At 41.2% G+C, this 23,840-nt stretch overlaps 1 protein-coding gene across 2 annotated transcripts; it reads left to right on the top strand.

Moving 5' to 3' along the window:
- The first annotated feature begins 609 nt into the window (after positions 1 to 609).
- On the top strand, positions 610 to 22,377 carry tbc1d5 (TBC1 domain family, member 5). Of its 2 annotated transcripts, XM_014995942.2 has the most exons (23): positions 610 to 713; positions 6,924 to 6,975; positions 7,554 to 7,671; positions 8,252 to 8,309; positions 8,431 to 8,539; positions 8,686 to 8,775; positions 9,570 to 9,644; positions 10,732 to 10,799; positions 10,922 to 11,024; positions 11,885 to 11,973; positions 12,070 to 12,120; positions 12,219 to 12,288; positions 13,610 to 13,782; positions 13,893 to 14,035; positions 14,427 to 14,533; positions 16,482 to 16,567; positions 16,966 to 17,279; positions 17,498 to 17,560; positions 18,754 to 18,962; positions 19,070 to 19,169; positions 19,333 to 19,412; positions 19,508 to 19,765; positions 21,159 to 22,377. In XM_014995942.2, the coding sequence occupies exons 3-23, from the start codon at positions 7,572 to 7,574 to the stop codon at positions 21,429 to 21,431; spliced, it is 2,619 nt and encodes an 872-aa protein (XP_014851428.2). In that variant the 5' UTR covers positions 610 to 713; positions 6,924 to 6,975; positions 7,554 to 7,571; the 3' UTR covers positions 21,432 to 22,377. The 2 variants fall into 2 exon arrangements, with proteins under 2 accessions (XP_014851428.2, XP_014851429.2); XM_014995943.2 differs by lacking the exon at positions 17,498 to 17,560.
- Positions 22,378 to 23,840: the final 1,463 nt, after the last annotated feature.

The following is a 23,840-nucleotide window of genomic DNA, read 5'->3' as shown; positions in this document are numbered from 1 at the left end:
ACATTGAAAGAATAAAAGAATGGAAAGAATGAGGAGAAAGATTCTGAATAGGTATGTCAATTAATCAGTGGTGAAGGACCGTGGCTCATTATTATTACTGACCTAGATTAACCAAGTCCTTTAATGATCCAGGAATTTCTTTACAAGAGTGGAAGGACAAGACTTTTAGACAGAAGAAGTAGGGAGAAAAATCATTTTAGGATGAGCCTTAACCGTAAACTTGTGGACAATTTTAACATAAAATGAACAGAAAAACATAGACAACCTAATTCTCTTAATTTATAAAATGATTATTTTTTTCAAAGTTGACAAAATCCTAGTTCATCCTTTGTTGAACAATGTGACCTTTAGGATATAATAGTTCTTACAACTGTAGTAAATATATTTATTACTTCATGGAGTATTTTCTTTATGACAGGAGTGTTTGCACTTTTTGGGGGACTCCGTATCACCTCTAGTAGTGTTATCAGCCTGTCTACAACTGGTTACAGCATAATTTAAACCACTTACCACATGAAAAGCACCAAATATCTTGCTCTGAATAAAAGAACAACTAAGAATTTCCTTTTTGGCTGCATAAAAAGTCACATTTAATGAGCTGATCACATGACCAGTCAGCTGATCTTCAGCATATCCGCCTGACCAGCTAGTGTTTACAAATCAGCAGTCAGTCTCACTACATCAGAATGAGGGTCCCTGCATGATACGGAGAGGTAAGTGAGCAACTTTCACACCTCTGTAGCTGCTCATATTCACGTTACTGCTTATGGCTGCCGTCCTGTTGACCCTGGCTCGCGAGAGGAGGAAATGCGCGTGTCACATTTGGTCTCGTACCAGTGTGTGTCGGAAGTAGCGCCTGGGCCCGTGCACTGGCTCGTTTACATGCTAATGGCCTAGCTAGCGACATTAGCTGTACTGTCATCTCGGTTCATGTTCTGTGACAGCTGACAGCTACATTTGGTGGTGTTACTGCTTTTCAATTAGTTTAGCCTTCATTTTGCGTTGCAGCAGATAGAGGCCACATGCTAGCGAAGCTGTTGTTCGGTTTTGTAATGTCCGAGTGATGGCTGGCTGCGACTTTCCCACAGCGCAGAATGAAAACTGTGAGCATCTTGCAGTCAGTGTTTTATTCTTTGCTCGTTTTATGACACGTAAAGCTTGGTATTGTTACAGTTGGGTTGAATTGGACTTTTTGTTCTTTAGTTTGTAACTCGAAACTATCTATAATCGGACTGAACTGGATTGTGTACAATTGGATTTTAATTTCCATTTTCTGTAAACTCATCCTGACATTATTTTGCATGCGAATTATATCAGGACTTTCCTGGTTGATGATACAGATTTTTTTTGTTTTTGTTGTCCATTTTTGATTTATTACAATTTTCTTTTTTTATAAGGAAGCGAAATGTCCTTCAGTTACTTTAATAGTAAGTAGTTTTTGAAATTCCAATAGCAATTCAATGAATTACAAAGATTTCCCCTATGTATGGATTAAAATGTTGTTGTTTTTTTATTTGTGGATCATGCTACATCAAATTACAGAGTGCTGCTTGAATGGCTAATACTCCTAATATTGCATGAATTCTTATTTTTGATTAATTTATAGAAATGAGTTTACCAAAGAGTGTTATTGGCAGTGCAACTTGCTAACGTTTACCTGTGTTGCATTCACTGTTCGCAAAGAAGTGGGACGTTTAGCTTCCGACCTGCTGATTACTAATTGGTTCCAGTGAAGTTCTATGGTCTCCAGTAACCTTGTTCTCATGGATATGATTTCTCTAATAAGAGCAGATTTTCCTTGCGGGCAAAACTTTTAACTCTGTTTAACTTTTTTTTTTTTTACTGTTGTTCAAGAGTAATTTTTCTGCCGCAGCTGGCAATGCGGATTACAGGGCATTTTCAACACTTCAGCTAAAGAATGCTTTCATTGTCTCCTGTGCAGAGCACAGACAGGATTCAGGTGCTAAAACAATTGAGTGAACCCTAATAAAGTAGTTAGGAGAGAAAAACTATCCCCCGTCTATTTTTTTTCTATCATGACCTCTTGCGGGGTGTTCAAACCCCCCAGCTGGTCTGCTAGTCTTCGAGTTCATCCTTTAAGCACAGATGCCCGCTAATTGAATCAGTCAAGACTTGGAAACTTCATGGTATTTTGTAAAGGCAATGATTCCTAGTAAGTTCTCAGCTCTTTGCAGAGCATGTGACTGTAAAGGCTCCAGAGCTCTCGCTGCATGCTGAACTAAAGACATGTGAGTTTGTTTAGCTGGGATGTTTCTCTTTGACTGAACCACAGGCCACCTTTTTTTAGTTTTCACAGCTCCTCTCATCGTGAATGTTTACTGGCTTTCGTTTTCGCAGCAGTCTACTCTGACGAAAGTGGATCTTGTATTAAACCGATTTGTCATATTAAACCGATTTGTCTAATTCGACTGACTAATCTGGCTGTAGTTACGAAAATAGTTTGGCCTTTTGTGTTTCTTTATGGCAGTGAGGAAAGTAACTCTTGATTGTGTTTTTATCTAAATCCTTTAGCTTTGATATCAACATCATATGTTCTTCTCTCAGGGTTAAGTGAATCTGCTAATTAGTTTAATCGTTTTATTCTTAGACATCAAATATTGTTCCGTAGTGACTCTGGAATATTCTCTTACTTTAAAGAATGTTATGTGCTCTCTTTTTTCTTACTGCAGGATGAGTAGGAGTTCAGGTAGAAAGGAAATTAATGTGAATCCTGAAGCAAAGCATCTTTTTTTGAACTTGAAATTGTTTTGAGAGAGCAAGTGAGGCCACATTTTTTTTTTCTTGCTTAAGGGCAAAAAAAAAGTGTGCTTACATTCACTCTTCCTTTTGCTTCCAGATGATTCTGTACGAGACAAGGAAAGTAATTCTTCCTGTAAAACTACAACAGTTTCACCTGTATTGATACCTATATGAATTCAAAACCTGAATTGTTTCACGTGATGTAATTTATCGCATGATAAAAAATAAACAGAAATCAACAAACCTTATGATTATCACCACATGAGTCTTTCCAATTCACACTGAAAAATGAGCTCAGACTAGCGCTCGGCAACACGTCTCTTATTTATCGTGTCCCACTGTGCAGACACAAAAAGTGGCTAATGTATCCAATTATTACTTCCTGTATCTTACAACCCATCCATAAACCCTGGGCTTCATTATTATGGGAGTGTTTTGCTGTTTTTTTTTTTATTGTGTGTGGTTTTTTTTCCTTTGTTAAAATTTAACGTCGGCTACCTTCAACCTGAGACTGCTAGTTTTCCCAGCAGTTCCATAATAGAGCATTCAAATAAAGAGAGTTTCATTAGCCTTTTGTCCTGAGTTAATTTATTAGAGACATAATAATAATAATAATAAAAAGTCAGCTTTTCCTTCACTGTGACCGAAGTTGGATTGGATGTTGCGGTTTTTGGACAATTTAATTTAAGAGTCTCTCTGAACGGCATTTTCAAACCTGGCCAGCCAAAACCAAGATTGTTTTCTTTTTAGTTATCTGTGATTTCAGGCGACAACACAAATGCTGCTAATCACAAAAACATGTGTAAGAGCAGTGCTTAATTTCCCTGTGGAACTGCAACAATCAGTCAAGCAATCTGGATGTTTGCATTTCAGTGTTTCTGTTCAAACATTTCAGGTACGAAAAATATACCTTGAAACAGATGGACTGTTATTTGTCTATCGATTTATTCATGCAGCTCATTACGAATTGATTTTGACTGTCTCATAAAACATCTTTGCTGTTAATTATTGAAGGTACTCTAGTTACGGCGGATTAAATAATACACAATCTGCGTTGAATACTCCCAAAGTTTCCCAGTGTTCAGTTGCCGTTTTTACAGCGGAGGCGTTACTTTATACCGGATTGTGGAAACACAGAAAGGCCTCAAGCCTTTAGACGTGCATCTTTCATCCAAACGACAGACGCATACGAACCTGAGAAAGTTCTAGTTTTGGAGAGAAAATGAAAAAAAGCGTGATGTGTGTCTGCAGACCGGCTTGTGGAGAAAAAGGATTTCTTAGTCCTTAATTATGAATTGATATTCATTACTAACCAGATTTTTCTGCCAACTCAACTCAAGCACCTATAAACCAGTTTTGTTAAATTGTTCAAGTAAGGTTAAGAAAACGATATTAGTTACCTTTTTCAGCAATCCTCTGCTGTTCTCTAGTTGTGGATTAGTTCTGATCATTTACTGGGAGGGAGAAGAAAAAAAAAAACAACCGGTCGACTCAAGGCTGAGCGTTAGTCTCTGAGTGGGACAGATGTTTCCTAACAAAACAGAGCCATGCATTATTCATACCAAGTCATTTCTATATTCCTGGCATTTCTTTGCCAATCTGTCGTGCCGTGTTTCATCCACACCGTTAATGGGTTTTACGAGGCCTCTTTGTTTCGGTTCTTTCCACAATTAATAAGGGGAAAGTCTGTGAAAGAAAGACCGCGCTCTGCAGATCAGTGCTGCTATTCTGCGGAGCTCAGCTTTAGCTAAAGCATTATCATAAACACGGAACAATCTTAAATTTTGTCGCGAATGGAAGATAAATAACCGGGTTAATCTGGAGTGTCTCGTCGAAGTTACACTCTTCTAAGAAGTCGGCAGGGATGAACGGACTCGTGGTTTACCTGCTCGGTGTTTCAACCCAGTTTTCTTTCGGTCTGCTTGGTTGCTTGTGATTCGGTGCTTCTTTTAAAATCTGCTAAATCAAATGATGAAGTGACCTGAAAACTTGACTAACGGCCACACTGATAAATGCTTGCTGAGTAAATGATTTTCGCTGTTTCCCCTTATTAATTGTGGAAAGAACCGAAACAAAGAGGCCTGAACCAGGATGAAAAACCAGCAGTTTCTCATGCTGGTATTTCTCCAGCATGAGAAACTGGAGAAATACCAGGGCCTCAGAGAGGAACTGGAGAAGGCCTGGAAGGTGAAGACCACAGTGGTGCCTGTGGTCATCGGGGCCCTCGGGGCAGTCACCCCCAAACTGGAGCAGTGGCTCAAACAGATCCCAGGAACAACATCAGACATCTCAGTCCAGAAATGTGCAGTTCTAGGCACAGCCAAGATACTGGAGGAGAAGCTCAAGCTCCCAGGCCTCTGGTAGAGGACCCGAGCTCAGAGGATGAAAGAGACCACCCGCGGAGGGTGAGAGGGGAATTTATTTTTTTAATATATTTTAAGAGCAAAGAAAATAAGTACTTCTGTTTGGGTAAAATACTCTAGAATATCCATATTTACAGCAGAAATGTCAACGTAATAGTTAGATTTTCAAATGTGATGATGAAAGCTGGTTTAGAACATGTTTTCTGAATAAAGTTTTTTGCTTGAACCAAGTAAAAAAAAAAAAAGAAAGCCCCTCCTCCCCCTTGTCTAGAGGACTGTCCAGATTTTGAAGCACTGGGCAATAAAAACACAAACATTGCCACATGTTTAATGCACTAAGCCACTTCAGTAAGTTCCTCAATCTAATCACAGTTCCTCTAAATAAAAGCAGTTCCTCTTTTGTTTCATTTGGAAATTTGTCATCGACATGCATTGACACATTGCTACTATTTTTTCTTTGAGCGTAAATGCATTTCTTTTGGAGTGGTTGAGAAACTGCTTCTAATTTAATAGATAGCCTTGTTGTGTTTTTTATTTATTTTTTTTAAAAAAAGGGAAAAAGAATCTCTTCATCTGCACCTTTTTGTTATTTTACAGTTTTATTCAATAAATTAGAATTTACATCCTGACGCGTCTCGTTTGTCAGATTAAAAGTATCTTTTCATCAGGTGTTAAACATACTTATCAATAAGCCCACATTGCTATTTTTTAAAATAGTTTGTCTTTTTTTATTGGTCTGTGATATTCTCATTTTAAATGTCACTTTTCATTAGCTGTAAGTGGAAAGTCATCATGATTAAAATAAAGGCTTTCAAACATCCATCTGTGTGTAATTAATCTATATAATGCGTTTCACTTAGTGGTAAAATTCCTAAAACAAATGGGATTTTTAAATAATATTCTAATTTATTGAATGGCTCTGTGCCGTTTGGATCTACAACCCTAATGGAAGGCTAACATTATGTTTGTCATATTGCTTAGAAAAGGAAAACAACTTCTGAAACGACCATTATTCAACAATATTCAGTTAGAAAATTTCAGGGTACCTCTGGAAAGTGTGACTTTCGAGCATCTATGCTCACACCTTACCACGGAGAACGTAGCTGGCTCTGCACAAACTTGTTTTGTAACCTAAAAGCAGCAAGAGAAGGTTTGCCTCAGGGCGGCCTTCTGTTTGGATGTATCAACATATCTCATCGGGGAAGTCGGCTCCTGGCTCTCTACCCAACTCCTTCTTAATGACCCAGATTCTCTCCCCGTTCTCAAAAGTTGATGTTGCCATGATTTCTTTGGTCCTTTGCTGCCCAAATTGCAGAAACTTCTCCAGCTGAAGCCAAAATCCGGCCTACCTTTTAGGTTTTGTTTTGAAGTAGTCGTGACGGTGAAAAATATGTCTCCTATTCATAAGAAATGCTGTGGATTAAGCCTGACTGTACACTAGTTTGGTACCTGGTTGGGCTTCGGATTCATAAAGGACGTTTTATGGTTCCCATATTTCAGAGACGCCTCAGTTTGTTTTCTATTAGAAGGAAAGTCTGGCATCAAAACATTTAAGTGATGCATTTATTTGCTTTTCTAATGACTTCATTAGCTTTGTCGACTCTCTTCATATATCAGCGTGAGCTCAGACATCTCTGGTGCTGCTTGTTAATTTCAGTCATTCTTCACCGACTATAACCGCTGTCAGAGTTCTGTGAAGTCCGTATCGGGTCAAAGAAAATGGCTTAGCCTTTTTTTTTTTCTTTTGGTTAGCTTCCCTTTTTGTCGATGCATTACTGATGTGACACTTTCCTCCTGCAGAAACATCCTGGCCTTCTGAGTCTTGACCTGGGAGAATCTCGCGGCTTTGTCGGTAAGACTTAAAAAAGCAAGTTAAAAGTTGATTGTTTTATTTTATTTATTTATTTATTTTTGTCAAAGCAGAGCTCAGGTGTTGCTAAATCGACTTGGTCAGACATGATGAGGAACGTTGGTGATGAAGTTTAGTTAAATATCCTGAAAATTGTTGACTCATCTATTAGTAATCTGCAAAAATAATTGCTACTGTTACTACAGAGACAAACTGAAATGTATTTAACTGTGATTTTGATCTAATAAATGGTGACCAACATGGGGTAGAAAATGCACACATTTACATTTTCTTTGTTTTACAGCAACAACAAAAACTAAAGGAACTTTAGAGAGATTGGCTAAGAATTAATATAAATGCATGGCAGATTTAACATGTTTTTCCTTGCCAAAAACAAGAACAATCTACCATTCTCATTTATGCACTACTGTAAGTACTGGTCTGTTACACAAAGTGCAAATAAAATGCGTGGCGTTCCAAGTCGTAATGTGAATGAACAAGAAAAGATTCGAGGAGTCTGAATGTTTTTAAATTGCATTGTAAAACAGTGTTTGTGTTTTGCCTCACTTTTCTCACTCTAGTCCAGCTGGGCCGCAGTCATGCAGCACCCCAACTTCGAGACCCGCCACCCGCTCCAGACAGACGAGCAGCAGGAGACCGGTTTCGACCCGCTTCACAACTTCAACAAAAATCGCAGCAGTATGTCAAACCCTGAAATAATTTGATTCGTTTCTAAACCGACAGACGCCTAACCGGAGGTTAGGGGGGTAGGGGGTCTCTAGCCAGTTGAGGTTCACGACAAGTGTACAAGCCAAAACAAAGTAAAACGAAAGCTGACTGAGGTTTGAGTCACAGGCGAGACGGGGTGCGCCTCGGGGCGAAGGATGTTTTTTAGGTTTATGTGGGAGAGAAAGAAAATATTGTGGAACTGATGAATATTCATTGTGAGCGATCTACTCCTTTAACTAATGCTGATAGACAGCGCTCTGACTTGAATGCTTGTTTACCTGCAGGCCAAATTAGACGTATTACCGCCAATAAAGAGCAAGAGGCAGTTTGCCACTTTGGTTTCTGTCATGACTTTCCCCCGCTTCTGGCCCGTTTCTGCTCCATTGACCGTAACGAAGCCAATGGAAAAAAAAAAGAAAAAAAGAAAACAACCAGTCATTTTTGGATGCAGCTCCTGTTAGGAGTTTACAGAAAAAACAATCATCAAAGAAAAATTTATTTTTCTTTCACTTTCCAGCACTAACACCTCCCTCTTGTGGTTACCTTTCAGGAGGATCCCTTGACAGCAGCTTCTCCTCCCAGTCTCAGTCCACCTTCCTCTCCTACAGGTCTGTTCTTTCAGTTTCACTTGAACCTCTTCCCTTCTGGAGGACACTGCCGATTAGTCGTGGTGTCAGATTTGGGTCGAGCAGCCCAAAACCTCTTAATCGTCTTTCTCCTGACGTGCAGAAAAGAATGGGACGACTTGTTCCTCAACAGTAATTACCTGGCCAGGATCCGGCAGGCCGGCGTCAACGGTCAGCTGAGGAGTAGTCGTTTCCGGAGCGTTTGCTGGAAGGTAGCCGTCGAGTCGATCAGGCCGTCTGATCGAGTTTCGATTAAATAATCTATTTTACTTTCGAGGAAAGTAGAAGCTCAAAGTTTTTAAGTTGTGGAGGGTCCGATTTTTTTGGCACATCTCAATGCGATGTCCTGTGTTGGCAGCTGTACCTGGAGGTCCTTCCTGAGGACAAGGGCCAGTGGATCAAGAGGACCAAGGAGCACCGGGCTCAGTATGAGAAAATCAAAGAGATGGTGGGAGTGCCATTCTGCTCAAGATTTAGTTTATTTTTATTTTACTATTACTGCTGTATCACTACATTGTTTTTTTTCCTTAATATCTAAATACACAGTACCATACTAAAATTGTTTTGGAATCAATCTTCGACCTTTAATGTACGATGCTGTCGTATAGCCAGGCTAACACTTCCCTGGATAATGTCTTTAGAAGTTATTTTCATACATCTACATGGTGTTCTTTCTTGATGAAGCCCTGTATTTTGTCCTCAGCGAAGACATGTTTCGCTGTAGTCCATCTTAGCAAGGTCTTTTAACTTTGTTCTGTGTTTACACTTCAGGATTTCTCCCAGTTTATTATAGGCCTGGCGGGCCGCCAGGCTTTACTTGTGCCCCCACCAGGCTAAGCATTGCTTATTTTTTTAAGTCTTTTTAAAATGTTTACATTTTTTAAGACTTTATCGTTGGTGTTCAGGTATTCATTTTCCAGTCTTTCAATAACACATAATTATCAAGTGATATTTTCAAATTTCTTGTCAACTTTAAACATTTTTTAACTCAAAAACACGACGGGCTCCTGGATGAATGACGGCCCTAGCGCCCAACCACTGGGCTTAGCAAGTTTTCTGGGGAAAACCTTGCACTTCCACTTTGCAAAACAGTGGAAGGGATTGAACCGAGGAGCTGGCCCCGTTTCCAAAAAACAAAATCAAAACCCAGTTTATTGGCCTCTCAGATTGTGTGTGGAAAGCAACTGTAGTCCTTCGTCTTTCTGTCCCAGAGTATCAATGTTTATTGTTAATTTGTCACAGCACATCACGAACCCCCGTAAAGCTGCGGGCCAGCAGGACCTGGTCGTCAACAATCCGCTGTCCCAGGATGAGGGGGTGAGAATTTCTGCCTTTTCTTCGGGTTTTGTCTTGGATGTTAACGAGTGAATATTCTTAGCAAGTCACATCCTGATCTCTCAGCGTTGGTCCCAGATGCTGCTGACAGTTGCTGCTCTACTTGTTAGACAGTTCCTATTAAAGAGCCACGTCAAATCTTTACGTGGTAAACAGCTGGAAAGCAGAATGTAACATATGTAAAATGGTTTTTATGACAGCCTGCCAGATGTTGGTGCACATAAAATGTTTTCTAGTGATTATAGAGATCAATATGCAGTAACAGGAAGATGGAGCGCATCATCCTAGTTATAAAGTCCTTATACTGGCTCCCTGTAGCTCAGACTTTAAAATACTGTTGCTGGTTTATAAATGACTGAAAGGCACCAAAATGAATCAAATATCTTTTGTTGATCTATCAACCTTCCAGACCTCTCAGGTCTTCTGGTTGTGGTTTCGGTTCTGCTCTGCATCCCCAGAACCAGAGAAGCAGCATTGAGCTTCTGTGCGCCACAAATCGGGAACAAACCTCCAGAAAACAGCGAAACACCCGAAACACCGACTTCCTTTAAACCAAAACTAAAAACCCAGCTTTGTAGAGTTGCTTCTGAACCGTAAACAAATGAAACATTGACCAGCATATTTGATGTGGATGATTTTGCTGCTGGCACTGATCAAGGTGTAATGTTTGTTCAGTTGTTGACAGCATGGTGTTTTATGATGTGAAGCATTTTGCACCGATTTGCTGCTGAATTGTGTACAAATGTACTTAATTGAGTGACACTCACCTTAAGTTAAATTCAACACTTGCTGTCTTCTTGTACTTTGAGACAAATTACGTACATTTTTTTCCCCCCTGGAAATTATGAAGAGGTTGTCTTAAAGTTTTCTGATGCTAAAAATCTCCCCAAGTTCCCTTCAGCATTTTATATTCATTTATATCTGTCTTAACAAAAGGCATGAGCTTTTGTTAATCCATTAATTTATTCAGCCCACTTATTATCGTGTCTAATTAATGTGGCCGCACGTTTATTTCTCCTGCTGCAGATCCTTCAGATTTGCCTAATTCGTGTCTTGTTTTTGTCCCCAGAGTTTGTGGAACAAGTTCTTCCAGGATAAAGAGCTGAAGGGGATGATCAAGCAGGACGTTTTTAGGACGTATGTAACCGTGTCTCTGTTTTTTTTTATTTTTTATTTGTTTGTTTTTTTTAAATATTTTTTTTAACTCACATTTTCTGCTGCTAGCATGAAATCACGCATTTGTTCTTATCCTCCTGTAGATTCCCTGAGATCTCTTACTTCCAGAACGAGGACGTGAGGACCAAGCTGACCGACATTCTCTTCTGTTACGGCAGAGAGAATGAGCAGCTGCTCTATAAGCAGGTGTCACCTTTTGTTTTCTTTCTGTGGCCGAGTCAGGGTGTTGATGATCATGATTTTTGGATGGATGAGGCGGTTAAAAAAGTGTAGGGTTTATTTTCTTAATCCATTTTCTTTCATAATCCCTTTTATCTTTTCGTTCTTGCTCGTTTTCATTTCCTTTCTTTCTTTCTTTTCCTTCTTCTGCTTCCTTTCTCTTTTCTCTTACTCTGTTTCTTACTGTTGTTCCCTTTTTTCTTTACACTTTCTTTCTCATACTCTGTTACTTTCCTTCTTACTCTCTTCTTCTCTCTTTCTTATCCTTCCTTTATATTTTACTCTCTTGCTCTTTTGTACTCTTTCTTTCTTACTTTCTGCATTTATTCTTTCTCTGCCTTCTTTTTTTAAGAGCAATTCTTGCTCTTTTTCTTTTCTGTCTTCCTTTCTTTTTTTTCTTACTTTCTTTTCTGCCTTCCACTCTATCATTCGCTCTTTTTTTTTTCCTGTCAAAATGGCTACAAGCTCCCAGAAGGACCCTGTAAAGACGAGGAACAAAGCTTGTAGTAGCGACACCTCGTCTCGGCCGAGGCTCTCCAACCTCGAGGAGCTCAGGCTGAGGAACAGAATGCCTCCGTAACCTTATCGTTATCGGTGTCAGTAACAGGTGCCAGCAAATAAATAGATGGCTAGTAAAACATCTACTTTCCAAACTGGAAGTGACACATGGCGGGGCATTGGCTAATAATGTCTAAATTAAAGCTGCCATCAGGAATTAGAAACCTCGTGCATCATTATTAAAAAGACTGATCACAAATGAAGCATGCTCCTCCGTCTATCGCTACCCTTATAGCTCAATGTGTGTGTGTGTGTGTGTGTACGCGCAGGGGATGCACGAGCTGCTGGCCCCCATAGTGTTTGTGCTGCACTGTGACCATCAAGCCTTCCAACACGCCAGCGAGACGGCCAGCCCCAGGTCAGTGTGCGCTGAATCCGTTTCCCTTTCGTTCCAGCCAACGTCTGCTTCTCTGCAGTCGGGAGATTCTGATTTTTGTTTCTCCCCCCCCCACAGTGACGAGATGAAATGTCTGCTGGACCCTGCGTACCTCGAACACGACGCCTAGTGAGTGCAGAGCGCATTAAGGGGTTTTTGGCTTGTGCAAAGTGAAAAGTGCTGTCGTCTCACTGCTTGCCTCTCTCGTGCCACCGCTCTGCGTTCAGCGCCATGTTCTCACAGCTGATGGAGACGGCGGAGCCGTGGTTCTCCACCTTCGAGAGGGAAGTGAGGAAGGTCAGTGTGATTGCGCTTCGAGAAACGGCGCGCTGCGATTGTGCCGCCTTAGATTACACCGACGTTAAGTAATAATCCTGAATCAGAGGCCCCTGCTTGATTTGATGCCACTCAGCCTGTTGCCATGGTAACAGCAGATGCAGTTTAAAGTGCAGGCTACCAGAGGATAAGCGGATGCTTTGTCAGACGTGAAGACTGGCTGTGTGAGTTTCCAATATCTGTTTAATACAAAGACAGCCTTTGTATTAAACAGATATTGTTTAATACAATAAAGAGATAAAACTTTTTTTTTTTTAAATAATTTTTCAAGAAATTATTAAACAGGGAATTTTGTCCTGGAAAAAGCGCCACTGTCCGCCTGCTTTTCACCTCGTTTGAAGTGAACTGCAGTAGAAAGTGGGAAGCCGCGCCAACTGTAACCTGATTCAGTTCTGCTGTGGCGTCTGAAAGCGGACCACGAACGTGGAGGCTGTGAAGTAAAAATCAAATTACTTGCCGCATAGTTTCATATAAAACCATCACGCTCGGCTTGGCAATTTAGGAATGGCAAGCTGTGCTGCTCGCAAGAGAAACGGTGCCCACGAAGACGATCGGCGCAAACTCGTAAGTAAACAAGCTCGCAGAAAGAAACTCAGCCACGAGTGTTATTGCAGACAAGGCCGAAGAAGATGATGAAAGTTTTGAATTTAAACAACGGAAACGACAAAACATTGACTCTGTTTCTTCTTCAAATTCTTAGTACACTTTGAACATTTTTACATCTTAACACATGACAGCCAAGCAATCTATTAATAAAGTCCTGTTGTCTGCAGAAATGAATTGAAAATTAACCTATCAGAAATAACGGTTCATCTTTGTATAAGTTACATTTTACAGTATTACTGTGAATCCAACTGAGGATCTTTGGAACTGGTGTTTTCAGGCGTCCAGTCGGACTGAGTTTGAGCTATTTTTGTAAAGAAAATGGCCAGATATTCGATCTGTAGATTCACAAAGGTGGTAGAGACACACAAATAACGGCTGTACATATTTTTCACTCAGACCAGGCGAATTAAAATGCAAATCTCACTATTTAGATCACCATTTGTAAAAAGAAAAAAAAAAGGCAATTAATCCTTTTCCTTCCACTTACAATTATGCGATGCGAGTTGTTTTATCACGACGCAAAATTTTTTATTAAAAATGCACAAGTTGCAATGTGACAAAATGTGAAAAGGTTTAATCGCTAATACTACTTGTGCTGGACACTGAAACGCCCGCTGTTTGCTCACCAGTCGGGTGTTTATCTGCCCGTTTTTCATACGTTCATGTTTCTCCGCAGGGTAAGGAGGAAATGCTCACCAGCATCCCCTTCGCCCGGCCCCAGGACGCCGGCCCGTCGGTCGCCGTGGTGACCAAAGTGAACCGCATCCAGGACCTGCTGGTGAAGAAGCACGACATCGAGCTCCACATGCACCTGAACCGGCTGGAGATCGCTCCGCAGATCTACGGCATGTCAGTAGCCTCTCCTTCAGCTTAGCCTCAATCTTTTTCTCATCTCTGCACAGACGTCCCTATTTTGATTTTTGATTTATTTATTTATCCCCACCCTCCCCGTCTCTCAGCCGGTGGGTTCGCCTGCTGTTCGGCCGCGAATTTCCCCTCCAGGACCTGCTGGTGGTGTGGGACGCTCTGTTCGCCGACAGCATCACTCTGGATCTGGTGGACTACGTCTTCGTGGCCATGCTGCTCTACATCCGAGACGCTTGTACGCTCCATTTATTGCCCAGATCCTCCAGTGAAGAAGCCATGCGTTGGCCTTTGTGGCATGTAATCTGATAAGACACTTGTGAGCTGAAGAATCACATTTACTCTGCTTCATTTAATCAGACGAGGTCGTATTTCTTGAAGCAGAAGGCAGCGATGCGTTATTTCTGTTATACATATAGGCAGGTTGGGTTATGTTTAAGGTTTTTGTTTTCCTTAGTAATCTATTATTACCTGAAGATGTGTTGCATTTAAATGTACACTTACAATTTGCACTTTAAATTCTGCAACAGAGACAGAACGTTGAAGGTTTTTACAGCTTGTGCAGTTTCAAACTTGTTTTAAAGTGCAAAAAATCTAGTTTTTTTTCACGCTTGTTTTTGTTTTCCTAGTAATTGCAAGCAACTTCCAGACCTGCCTGGGATTACTGATGCATTACCCTCCCATAGGCGACATCAACTCTTTACTGCAAAAAGCCCTGTTCCTCCGAGATCCCAAAGTAAGCCGACATTGCACCAGAAAAGCAACATTTTGTTGTCTGTCCCAGTTCGCCTGCTAAGTTCTGCTACGTTGCCACTCCGTTCAAACGGGGAACAGAAAGTGAGCGGCGTCGAAACAAACGTGGAGGGCGTTTACGAGTTCTCCGAGTCGAAGCTTTGTCTGTCTGCTCCTGCTCAAGGAGGGATTTGCTCGACTTTTCCTGTAGCACAGGGAGAAGATTTGCCAAACTTAACCGCCCACGTGGAAAGCAGTGGGTGGGAATCCTCCAGCAACACTGTATCCAAAAAAGACATCTTGTTGTGCTGCGACACTGTGAATGAATGATAAGGGGGGTGGGGGGAGGAGAAAAAAAAAAAGTCTGAAAAATTGGCGTTGAATGTTTTATTTCATCACATTTCTTCAGCGGTTGGGAGGTTTTGACCGTGAGATCCTGAAGCGCTCCAAAGGGTTGGAGATTAAATTTCAGTAAACTGTAGGGCGTTGCCTGGATACAGCGACTTAAAGTTTAAAAACCAAAACCAGGCATCAATACTGTGATGTCAGTTAGATGAATCAGAATAAATGCACGATAGATTTCACATAATTGATTGTGAATTACATTTCTTTGATTACATTTGTGTAATTTTTATTGTATATTTACTGAAATACCTCCACAAATGGAAAACATACTTCAGGTTTATAATCTTTATATGGTCTAACTTGCTTTTTATATATATATATATATAATTTTTTTTATTATTAATTATGTAAGACATGAAGTGATGTTGGATGGTTTTAAAGCTGAATTTCTAATTTCTACTTCCCACTCTTGCACTGAGATTAGGTAATTATTTTAAAATAACAAATGAGGAAGATATTTTGTGTTCAGTGTATTTTTTTTTTTTCTTTTTACCTCTGGACCAGGTGCTTGGTCAAATAAAATGCAAAGATGATCCAGATTCCTTAGCGTTAATTAAACTTAACAAAGTTGTGTGTATGAATAAAACAAAGGGGAAAAAAATAACAGCAACAGCCATAATGGCAATAAAAATAGAATTGGACAACCAATAAACTATAGAGATATAAAAATGCTTTTAGGTCAGCTGAGCCTGATAAAATAATAATAGATTATGGCCAAAATAAATTCAGAAAACCTGCTGCAGAAGGATATTATTTTACTCGTGTGACTACATTTCTTTATTTTGGTAAATTGAATAAAATGACTCAAGATCTCAAGTTGTTAAGCAGGTGCACAGCCTCCATGAAGACAACGGGTAAAACAAGAGTTCAAAAGTACTACAAGATCTGCACATCTTGGAGCATGTAGTTTTCCGCTCACTTTGCTCTTCATTGGAATAAAACGCTTAGCCAAAAAACTGTAAACCCAGATGGGGGGAAAAGAAACAAAATTGCCCAATTTGTGCCTGTTCTGAAGTTTTCTACGAGTTTCTGGTATTAAAGCTCTTCAGAATCTAGTAAAAGTTTGTGTTTTTTTTTTTTTTTCCATCCTCGCTTTCAAATTTTGCGGTTTTAAATTGCACTATAATTATAACTGCACATGAAGTGAAATGTTCTGAAATGGCCCAGCGTCGGGTAAACGGGATGAAAACGTTGCCGTTTCCCCACAGTGAAGGCCGCCTGGTTGCTGCGGCAGCTGCTTCCTCCTGATGCAGCATCAGATAATGTGGGACCATCTGACTGTCTAATCCATCCAGCCTCATTTTCTGAAACCTGTGACAGCAAAGCACTGCCTTGTTTAAATACTGGGTTGATCTTAAATTTCGGTCGGGTTTTCGTCCAACGTGGTGTTTTTTTTTTTTTTTTTTACAACCTGAATTAGCATCCGCTGTGACTCAGAGGCATTTTCTGTAGTTATGCAGTCATGCATGGCCGCAGCTTGTGGGTCGTTTCCTCTCCTCTGATCTTCATCACACACTCACAGATTTTATTTTCTTTCTCTCGTGCAGAACAATCCACGCCCGGTCAACTACCAGTTTCAGCAGAACCTGGATTACTACAAGACAAGGGGAGCCGATCTGATGAACAAGACACGGTACGGAGATTTTACGAAGTTTGGTTTAAAGCTCCAAATGTACATGGTGATGCTTCACTTTAGTTGGCAGATTTTAGTTTGTTTATGAAAGTGTTATTAAATTTATTTTGACCTTTTCATTGATTCATGTTTCTCAAGTCGGTCTGATTGGTCTCAAGTTTATTTAGGTTTATTCCGTTGCCTTTGTGGACTCGTATAAAAAACACTTATATTTATGACGACGTAATCAACTTGCCACCGATCAAAGTCGTCCAGTTCTTCCTTCATCGCGATCTAGTCGGTCTTTAAACACGTCAGCAATGTTTTGATGGACGATGTAACGTCAGAATCATCCTGGTCAAAGTTCCAGATGAATTTTTTTCTGTTCATATTTTTGCCGTTCTCGTCTTCATCCGCAGGTCCGCCTCTACGGCGAAACCCGCTCCGCTGAACATCAACAAGGTGTCCAGCAGCCTGCTGAGCTTCGGCAGGAAGCTCATCGCTCCGGCCATGTCGGGCGTGTCCACCAGCGTCGCTCCCATCAACAGCGAGGTGTACTCCTCGTCCTCCTCCTCTTCGTATTCCTCCTCGTCCTCCTTCACGCCTCCTGCCTCGGCGCCCGCCCTGTCTCACCCGCTCTCTGAGCCCTCGGCTCCGCTGCCGCAGGTCCAGGGCCAGACGCAGCACTACCGTCTGCTGAAGTCTGAAAGCATGCCGGTCCACCTCAGCAAAGGTGAGGACCAAGAGACGGCGGGGAGTGGGGTGACAAAAAGCTAATCAGAACAACAGACTCCTCCTGCTTTTCTCCCATATATTAATGTGTATTTTTGTTCCCAGTTAAAACACTAAAGTCTTCTCTGCATGTCGTTAACACTGATGAGTGTGTGTGTGCGCGCAGCCACTGGGGGGTGTGGTTGTGGCTACATCAGCTTTGACTCTCCTGTCTGTTAGATGGAGTTTCAGGTGCGGTGTCTCAGGGCTCTCTCCCAGAACAGACTCTTACTGACACACAAGGTAACCGCTACCAAGGCAACCGCTTGTGTGCCATGCAACCCCTCCCTCCCGCTTCCTCCCCCTCTAATTTGGTTGTGCTTTTGCAACTCCATTAGCCGCTTTTTCAGCAAACGCGTCCGCTCCTCGCTCCTCGTCTGTTTTGCTCGTGTGCTGCTGTGTAAAATGCAACTTGTTGCTGTAGAGCAGACCCGAGTCCCGCACGTGGATGTGACTGCAAGCCTTGACCAGCAGGGGGCGATCGTAGCTTGAGTGTGATGGATGAGTCTTTAGCTGCCATAAACACTGTGAACACTGACCTGTTTTTACTGCCGGATCTGATGGCTGTAAATATGCTTTGAGGTCACTGATGTATGGAATATGTTTATTGATAGTTACACTTTGTAGGATCTCCGAATAGATCTGGTTTGTAGATGTTTCACTGCAGCTAGTAGGTGGTACAGACTTATGTTCTGATTGTTTTTTGTTTGTTTTTTCAGACTCTGTTAGCCGTAAGAGAAATAAACCCTTGAAATACATTACTTTGTGTGTAATGGGTCTTTAAATAACGAGTGTCCCTTTTTATCCCTGAACTATCTTGATGACAACAATGTCCTCTTGGACCCACTGACTTACATTTATTTGATCACATCCACGTGCCGCAATGTCCCGAATTTTAGTCGATTCTTCCATCTGCATTTTCCCAGTTACTAAAGTCAGGAGAACCAGAATGTTGCTTAGTATTTTCAATAAAAATGTGTTGCAGTTCGTTCGTTCTTTTTTTTCTTTATTGCTTTGTTTTTGGTCATTTGAAGTCAAAATCGAAACATAAATTCTGCTAAATCGAAAGATCAAAGCCTGGGAGCGGTCAATTGAAGGGCAGAGTCACGACTTTTTAAAATTTAAATGACATGATTTGTTTTCTGACATTATATATATATAAAACCCTGACTTTAACACCTAAAAAAATCAGCAGATACTCAAAGGATTCATAAGAAAAAGTTTTTTTTGTTTGTTTTAATAAGATTTCTCTTTTACCAGCTATAGAAATTTCATAGTTCATCTGCTGTGCTTCATTTGACCACCCAGAAAACAACAATGAACAAAATGTACTCAAGTTTAATGTTTTAAGGAATAAAAATATGTCTCAAGTTCATACTATTATTTTCTTCTGTTTTTTCAATCTTCTCACCTTTCCTTCCCTCCATCTTCCAAAGGCCAAAGCTCCAGGACGGTCAGCTCCTCCCCCAGCACGGAGAGCCTTTCAGGTGGGCAGGGCCAGTCCACTGCGTCCCCGCCTCTCCCGCCCTCCAGAGGGAGTGACGTCAGCTGCTCGTCTCCTCCCCTCTCGGCCACCAAGAAGGAGTCCTTCTTCAACATCACTCGCTCCCGGTCCCACAGCAAAAGCATGGGCAAGAAAGAGACGGTGAGCTGCTTGCCTCGCTCTGCTCTTTGCTTAGCAGTAACCTTTTAATTCCTCCCCTTTCATTCGAGCTTTGTTGTATTTTTTTTATTTTTTTTGTATGCCAAAAGGACGAGGATCTGGAAGCCCAGGTGTCCTTCCTGCAGGGCCAGATTAACGACCTGGAGGCCATGAGCAAGTACTGCGCCAAAATGATGAATACGCACATCTGTGAGTTCCGACGCGGCTCCTTAAGTTATTTATTTCCTGAAATGAAAAACACAATATTTATCTCTGCATCTAAATTCTTGTCGACATTAAGTGGGGTCAGGATGTTTAAGTTTCGTAGAACTATTTGATTTGGTGTCATTTTAAAAAAGGAGCTTCTCTGCAGGTAAAATCCAGGAAGTGATTCTGCAAGAGCACCTGGAGAAAGAAGATGAAGTCCTCATCTCTCTAGCTGGACTTAAACAGGTGGGGGGGGGGGATGTTTTAATTACGGATTGTACAGTTCGACTCTCCAGGCTTCTGCTTTTTCCGTTTGTTTTAATGTAATAAAATGTCGTCAGATCAAAGACATCCTGAAGGGAGCGTTGCGCTTCAACCAGAGTCAGCTGGAGGCCGAGGAGAACGAGGAGATCACCATCGCCGATGACCACTACACCTCCACCGCCGCAGCGACGGAAACCTCCCTGGACAGCGCGCGTTACCACCGCGAACGGCTTCAGGGAGGCGACGGCACGCAGAGCAGAGACTCCTACCTGGACCGGGGCGCGAGTGCGGACGAGAGGGACGAGGAGACGGCCACGACGCCGCCTGAGCAGCAGGTTGTTAGATCGTTAGTCCTCCTCTTGACAGCTGTAAAAGTGTTTTTATATCGCTTGAAGGCCCTTAGGTGAAAACAACTAATTGTTTATTACTTTGGGATTTCATGTGCTTTAGTCGGTTTTAAAAAAATTGGTACCAATAAACATGTGAAACGTGTGGAATGCATTTGGAGTCGGTACATTTAAACACCTTTTACTTCAACCACAGCAACAAAACGGTAAGAATTTGTGCTCAGCATTGTTGCGTAGTTATTTTATCTCATGCCCCCCCTGAATTGAAATACTGTTGTGAATCAGATCATATTTATTTACATGTACAAACCATTGGCACCGATTCCATAACATTATAATATAATTTCTTAAGCTTTCTTTTTTCTTTTTCAAAAGGTGTAGCTTTTTAACATTGTGCAAAACTAGCAACAATATTGATTACAGCAACTTGTCAGAAGTGATGAAAAGTACTTAACATTTTGCATTCACAGTAGGCTTCCTCTGTGCACTGCCCCCCCCCACCCCATGACATGCAGTTACTCGCTTACGTTTTCCTTGTTTGTTTTTAATATACTAATGAGAACACAACAAACTGCGTTAAACTGAGGAATACAAAGCATATTATGAAGATATAGTTGGCATCGGTTTCACGAGTAAGAAAATCATATTTTAACAATTATCAGGACTTTGAAACAATTATTTAAACGACTGTCCGCTTCGAAGAAAGAACCACGGACTTGCCAAGCTGGTCAAGTCGCATCTTGATAACTCCACCGAAGCTTTTTTTTTTCCTAATAATTTTACCGGCAATGTTGCGTTTTTATACTGCCAATAGTATTACTATTGTCGTAATATTCTGACTCCGTTTTTCTTCTCAAGGTCACAAACTTCGTTTCTCCTGTATGGAGATATGTTTCAATAATCCGCGCTTGTTTCCTCCGTTAGGTTAGCTCTGTTTACACCGGCCTTCCACTGGCTTGCGCAGATGGCCTGTTGATTAATTTGAACACTGCCGCCACCTAGTGACCGGAGGTTTGTTTGTCGAGCATGAATAAAGTCCTGCTTCTCGTGCAAGAAGTACCGATGTACGACAATGTTAAAGTTTGCCACAGACTTTCAGTTAGATTTAAACACGTGAAGAAATTTTGATCTATATAATTCCTTTTTAGCTTTTTGGCTGCATGTTTAGGGTGGCCGTTCTGGTGGTAGTGAACCTCCACTACAGTGTTTTGCAGCCTCTGTATGTATCATCATCCACACTGAGGATCTCACCTTACCCTGCTAAAGAACAATATCCCCTATGAAAATGTTAAAGGGGTACGAATATTTTTGCACGCCAATGTATGTGACCTCTGCTTGTATATGTACACAATGTTGATCTCTTTGAATCTCTTGCCTACAGGTGGCATCGTCTCTGGGCTCCGAGGGAAAGAACTGGGACGATTACATCCTGGTGTCTCAGGACGGAGACCTGCTAGCCGAAGGGAGGGAAGCCGAAGGAAAGCTGCCGGCGAGGCGAGGGCGCGCCGCCGTGCGAATGGAGCCCGAGGGCTCATCCGGGACTTTTCACGACCCCTTGACGACTGGCGCCACATCGGGCTCCTCCAGCCCGGAGGAGGGCTCCACCAACAGCAAGGACTCCGACTTCACCATAGTTAACCCCAACGACCTGTGAACGGACGGCAGTTCTCCCTCTCTTGCACCCGTTGTGGAGGTCTGACAAAACTGAGTTCACAGGGTCGGGAACCACCTGCTGTTGGTGCCATACCACTAAAAAGTTGCACATGTGGACTGTGACATGGAGAGTCACAAACGCCCCTACTCTTCATCGCTTTAGCCGTCATCTGTACCATGCAAGTCCTGTCTGAACTGATGCTGTAAGCTGTCTCATCCAATGCCTGCTAGGCCTTTTTATGGATTGCTTCCCCCCCCCTCTCCCCATCACCCGTTTCCTATTATGATTATTGTAGTGCCCTTCTCTGTAGAGAGAGGGCACTGTTGGACTGCTTTACTCCATCACTACACGGTTATTCTGAAGGACCTGAGACTGCAGTTTTCCTGCAGGGGAAAACTTTCTCCTCCTGCTGTGCTGATTAAGAGTGCGAGGATGTTTTTGTATGAATGTGGAGATCCAGCCATACTTCTGCCTGTGGTGTGTATGTGTGTGCGTCCTCGTGGAGGACGCCGTCTTCTCCGATACTGTAACAAAAAAAGGACGAGGTCCTCCGCGTCGTCGTCGAGGGCAGCTTTCTCCCGCTTCTAAACCAGTGCCTCTGACCATTCTTCTCTCAGCCAAACAAAACCTAACTCTGTGATTTTTTTTTTTTTTTAGATTTTTTTTTTTTTATTGTCTAGAATGAATATTTTTTAACCCTTTAGATTGTTGATTTTCAAGATAAAGTGATTAAATTAAGGAATGAGTCTGATTTAACTTTGTTTTTAGATCTCAACTAGTTGCGGACATTTTAATGTGACAAGTCGGTTCTCGCGTCTGATGTGGGTTGTTCCTCCTGTTCTGTGCGAATCATGTGCGGCGGCACGCAGAGAATGTTCCTCCAGCTGCCCGTTCAGCGTAATTAAACCTAGATCAATAAAACTATATTGCTCTTGCTACAAGCTGACTGCTGTCTGGGGAGTACTTCTCTTACTTTTAAAACACATTAAGCATTGAGGTTGAGCGGATTTTGTTTTAGCCAGCTGTCCGATATTTATAAATGCTTTATTCTCATCTGCATGATTAATGTCCAGTCGTCAAGAAACAATCAGGGCATTCTTGTTTTATAAACATTTTTAACTTTAGGTTTGTACGAAGTAGTTGTAAGAAGATTTGATGGAAAGGTCTTGCCCTGTTTTACTAAAACACCTACAGCTAGCCAACAATCCAGCATGATAGTGGTAGCACTATATATACGTGTGTGTGTGTATATACACACACACACACACACACACACACACACATACATACTCACACACACGTAGGTTGACAGGCGTCTTGGATAACGGTTTTACTTTTTGGAGTTGCGCTGAAACTATTCTTGAAGTCTTCATGTATCCAAACAATATATATATATATATTTATTTTTTTTTTTTTCAGATTTCTAATATGCACCCGAGTATGGGAAACTTCATTGAACCCCATATATTTAAAGAAAACAATCCACACCATGATGCTACCACCTATATAAGTTCAGTCCATTTACCATTTATGGTAACACTTTATTTGAAGGGGGTTGAATAAGACTATCATGACATTGTCATAAACATGACATAACACCTGTCATGAACATGAATAAGCCTTCATGAATATTTATGACTGTTGTCATAAAGGGTCATTCGGTAAATTGACACTTTTAATACAGAGTTGACATTATTCAAAATGTCTTTATGACAACTTGACATTAACCAGGAAATCATTACTGTTTAAACTTTACCTTTAATAACAAAGATACCTGATTTTTAAAGTGCAATCAGTAATACTTTTATAACAAATTTATACCAGTAATGATTTCTTGGTTAATGTCAAGTTGTCATAACAAAGACATTTTGAATAATGTCAACTTTGTATTAAAAGTGTCATAATTTACCAAATGACGCTTTATGACAACAGTCATAAATATTCACAAAGGCTTATTCATGTTCATGACATGTGTTATGTCATGTTTATGACAGTCTTATTCAACCCCCTTCAAATAAAGTGTTACCCCATTTATTTACCACCACCATTTTCTCTGGAAGACGAGACGTCTGGAGTCGCTGCGTCTCTGCAGAGTTACCACATGGTATGTTGGAAAATTAAATCTGAATACTTAATTACATCTTGGATGAGGAAAACCAGGTTTTGGCATATTCTGTCAGTCCTGCGAGGTATGGGAGCGACTCTAATTTGGTGCAAAACTCCAAAGGACTTGAAAAATAAAGAAACGTTGCAGTGAGACGTGCCAAAACTTCACCATTCTGCTCGTTAATGTCGACTCCTTCGTCCCCCTCCAATGAATTCTTCAAGCTACAAATGAGCTCCGTTAAGCTTAACAGCACATATGCAGAGGGCCATATGTCTGCCACCCATACCCAGCAGATGAGCGTC

The sequence above is a fragment of the Poecilia mexicana genome, unplaced genomic scaffold (genome assembly GCF_051168715.1).
Source record: "Poecilia mexicana isolate PSO_F unplaced genomic scaffold, ASM5116871v1 scaffold_11, whole genome shotgun sequence".
Taxonomy (NCBI): domain Eukaryota; kingdom Metazoa; phylum Chordata; class Actinopteri; order Cyprinodontiformes; family Poeciliidae; genus Poecilia; species Poecilia mexicana.
The sequence above is the reverse complement of the archived record's forward strand: the minus strand, read 5'-3'. Positions and strand labels throughout refer to the sequence as shown.

Coding starts and splice junctions, on each gene's coding strand:
- tbc1d5 (XM_014995942.2), top strand. CDS start 7,572: ATGCAGCACCCCAACTTCGAGACCCGCCACCCGCTCCAGACAGACGAG. Junction 8,310..8,430: donor TCCACCTTCCTCTCCTACAG/GTCTGTTCTTTC, acceptor CCTGACGTGCAG/AAAAGAATGGGACGACTTGT. Junction 19,170..19,332: donor AATGATGAATACGCACATCT/GTGAGTTCCGAC, acceptor GCTTCTCTGCAG/GTAAAATCCAGGAAGTGATT.